This window comes from Buceros rhinoceros, unplaced genomic scaffold (assembly GCF_000710305.1).
Source record: "Buceros rhinoceros silvestris isolate BGI_N320 unplaced genomic scaffold, ASM71030v1 scaffold18370, whole genome shotgun sequence".
Lineage (NCBI taxonomy): Eukaryota > Metazoa > Chordata > Aves > Bucerotiformes > Bucerotidae > Buceros > Buceros rhinoceros.
Window position 1 is genome coordinate 44,873 of NW_010389246.1, and position 2,623 is coordinate 47,495.

The 2,623-nt window shown below is 38.8% G+C and overlaps 1 protein-coding gene across 2 annotated transcripts in view; it reads left to right on the plus strand.

The window, feature by feature from the left end:
- The window catches only part of VPS13D (vacuolar protein sorting 13 homolog D (S. cerevisiae)), a 93,561-nt gene that overhangs the window by 44,019 nt on the left and 46,919 nt on the right, over positions 1 to 2,623 (plus strand). For both annotated transcript variants that reach the window (XM_010133630.1, XM_010133637.1), the window contains 4 exons: positions 672 to 814; positions 1,580 to 1,710; positions 1,955 to 2,130; positions 2,252 to 2,375. In XM_010133630.1, coding sequence (XP_010131932.1) covers positions 672 to 814; positions 1,580 to 1,710; positions 1,955 to 2,130; positions 2,252 to 2,375 — 574 coding nt within the window. The remainder of the gene's footprint in view (positions 1 to 671; positions 815 to 1,579; positions 1,711 to 1,954; positions 2,131 to 2,251; positions 2,376 to 2,623) is intronic.

Below are 2,623 nucleotides of genomic sequence, written 5' to 3' on the forward strand. Positions count from 1 at the left end.
CTGCTGAAAACTCTTTGCTTGGCTTAATCTGTTGTGTCTGCAGGCTGCTTGGTTTTATTTTGCAGGTTCTGTAAGAAGATCAAAAACCTTTTTGAAAAGACTTTGAGTTATATAAAAACCCACTGCAAACCCTAGCTGAATGGTCACAGAGAAGTAGCAGCAGCCACTTGGTAGGAAGTCCACATGCAGCAGGGCTGTTGTGATTGTGAGGTAAAAGGCAGGATTTTGGAAAGGAATTTTAACTGGTATTAAGGAGAGAACTTGCTTTTCCATGAAAATAAGTAGTAAGAACATGATTTAAAGTAAATTTATATGAAATGCTCTGGAATTTTTACTCGTATGAACAACAGTTAAATTTATCACCAAAATTTATTCCTTTTGTCTTCTGTCAAAGAAAAAAGACACACAGATGTTGTTGTTGTTAATCAGTCTGAAAATTACCAAACCTTCTACAAGAAATAGTCACTGAATCTTGACCAGAGGTTAAAAGAGCTTGTGGTAGAAATGCTGAATGAATTACTCAAGAAGATACTTGTTGTGGCTTCTAATGCATTTATATTAAACCACAGGGGTCTTTTCATATCTAGGTACACGTGTGATCACCAGCATTGTGTGGGTATCTGATCCTTCATGTCAGTGAGTAAATCTTTGTGTTTTCTTCTCACTCTTAGGTGTACAATGCGGGTTGGAAAAGGAATCCATCCTGAAGGTATGCCCGGCTGGTGCCAGGGTTTCTCCCTGGATGGAGGCAGTGGTGTCAGAGCCCTTAAGGTGATCCAGCATGGAAACCGGCCAGGCCTCATTTATAACATTGGTATGTGCTGATGGGAACGTTTGAGAAACACTGTAGAACTTGGTAAGACACAATGTCAGTGACACCAGAAACGCAACAGTTACAGCAGGGAAACACACGTTGTTAAAGGTTTTTGAGGGTCCAGAGAAAATGATGAAGCAAAATACACTATTTGGAGTATTTTATGTCTTTATTTTTAATTTCATTAGCTTAGAAGTGAGTTCTCAGTTGTTTTTATTTTTACATTTTGTTACTGAGTATTAATAACTGCATTTACAAACAGTTCGTTCTGTGTCTTTATGCCTCCTGTGTGTTACCCCTAAGTACATTTGAGTTACATCACGTTACTGTCTGGTAATTTTGAGTGTCTGTACTGTAACTGCTCAGCCACGTGCTGCTTCTTTGGGGTTTGCTTTGTGGTGCCTCTGTAGGCTGATGTGGAGGAGTGCGACTTCTGTCTCCCTTGCGCTCCTAGTGTACATCAAGTACAATTTCCTCAGAAGCTTTTAGTTTTTAATTAAATGACAGTTTGGAAGTTACTCCACAGTGATTTTTGAGGAATTCTGTACATTTTTTTTTTTTTAATCTTTGGTGCTTATGATATCTAAATTGTACTTGAGAAACAGACGGTAACAGATGGCATAAAATTTCGTTTGTGGCAGTGGAGTGGCAGAATCCCGTAACTCGGGAACCCATGAGAAAGAACTTTTGTTAGGTGAAATACATTGTGGCAGATGTTTTCTCTTGTAAATAATAGCTTTATTGTTAACTTGTTTTTGTTACTAGGTATCGATGTTAAAAAAGGCAGAGGCCGTTACATTGACACGTGCATGGTAACGTTTGCACCTCGTTACCTGTTAGATAATAAATCGAGCTACAAGCTTGCCTTCGTTCAGCGGGAATTTGCCAGAGGGCGGGTAAGCTGCTTCCTTTTAGTTCCTTATTACTGTAATACTGTAGTTAGTCACAGCATCTTCTAACCAAAACGAACACAAGCATTATACTTGACAGCGGTTGGCTGGTATGAGGATCTTCCTCATTATTCTAATACCAGCATCCACCTAACAGAATAATTGCTGTGTTCGTGTTTGAGAGGTATTAGATTAATACAGTGGTTTTTTGACACCTATAGGATATGTATTTAGCACTTTCTATTCCCAGGGAACATCCAATCCTGATGGCTATATCTCCACACTTCCCGGTTCCAGCGTGGTGTTCCACTGGCCACGTAACGATTATGATCAACTCTTATGCGTGAGACTCATGGATGTCCCAAACTGCATTTGGTCTGGGGGCTTTGAGGTCAACAAAAATAACTCGTTCCATATTAATATGAGGTAACTATTACATATAAATCTTCTGTAGCATTCTTCCATCTTTTGATAGTAGCAGCTGTTTAATGCTTATGACTGTGGGTAACTCAGATCACCTCTCCTGCACTCGTTTGTTCTTGTTCAGGGACACCCTGGGAAAATGTTACTTCTTACGAGTAGAAATTACTCTCCAAGGAGCCACATACCGCATTGCTTTCAGTGACACAGATCAGTTACCTCCACCTTTCCGCATAGACAATTTTTCCAAGGTAAAAAGAAAAAAATAATTTTCTTTTACTTTTTTTCTAAAAAAGCAGGAGCTCTTTGAGGGAGTTGACTAGCTTGTGTAATGAAATAAAATGAAAGTGTGTGTAGCAAGAGGTATTTGTGTACAATAATTGTAATTTTCTCAAGTTTTAGTAAAAATTGGTAGTACTGAACTACTTCATTGTGTTCAAATAATAGTGCTAACGCTGTGGCTTTTGTGAGTGCATTCAAAATCTTACCAGGAAGAGCG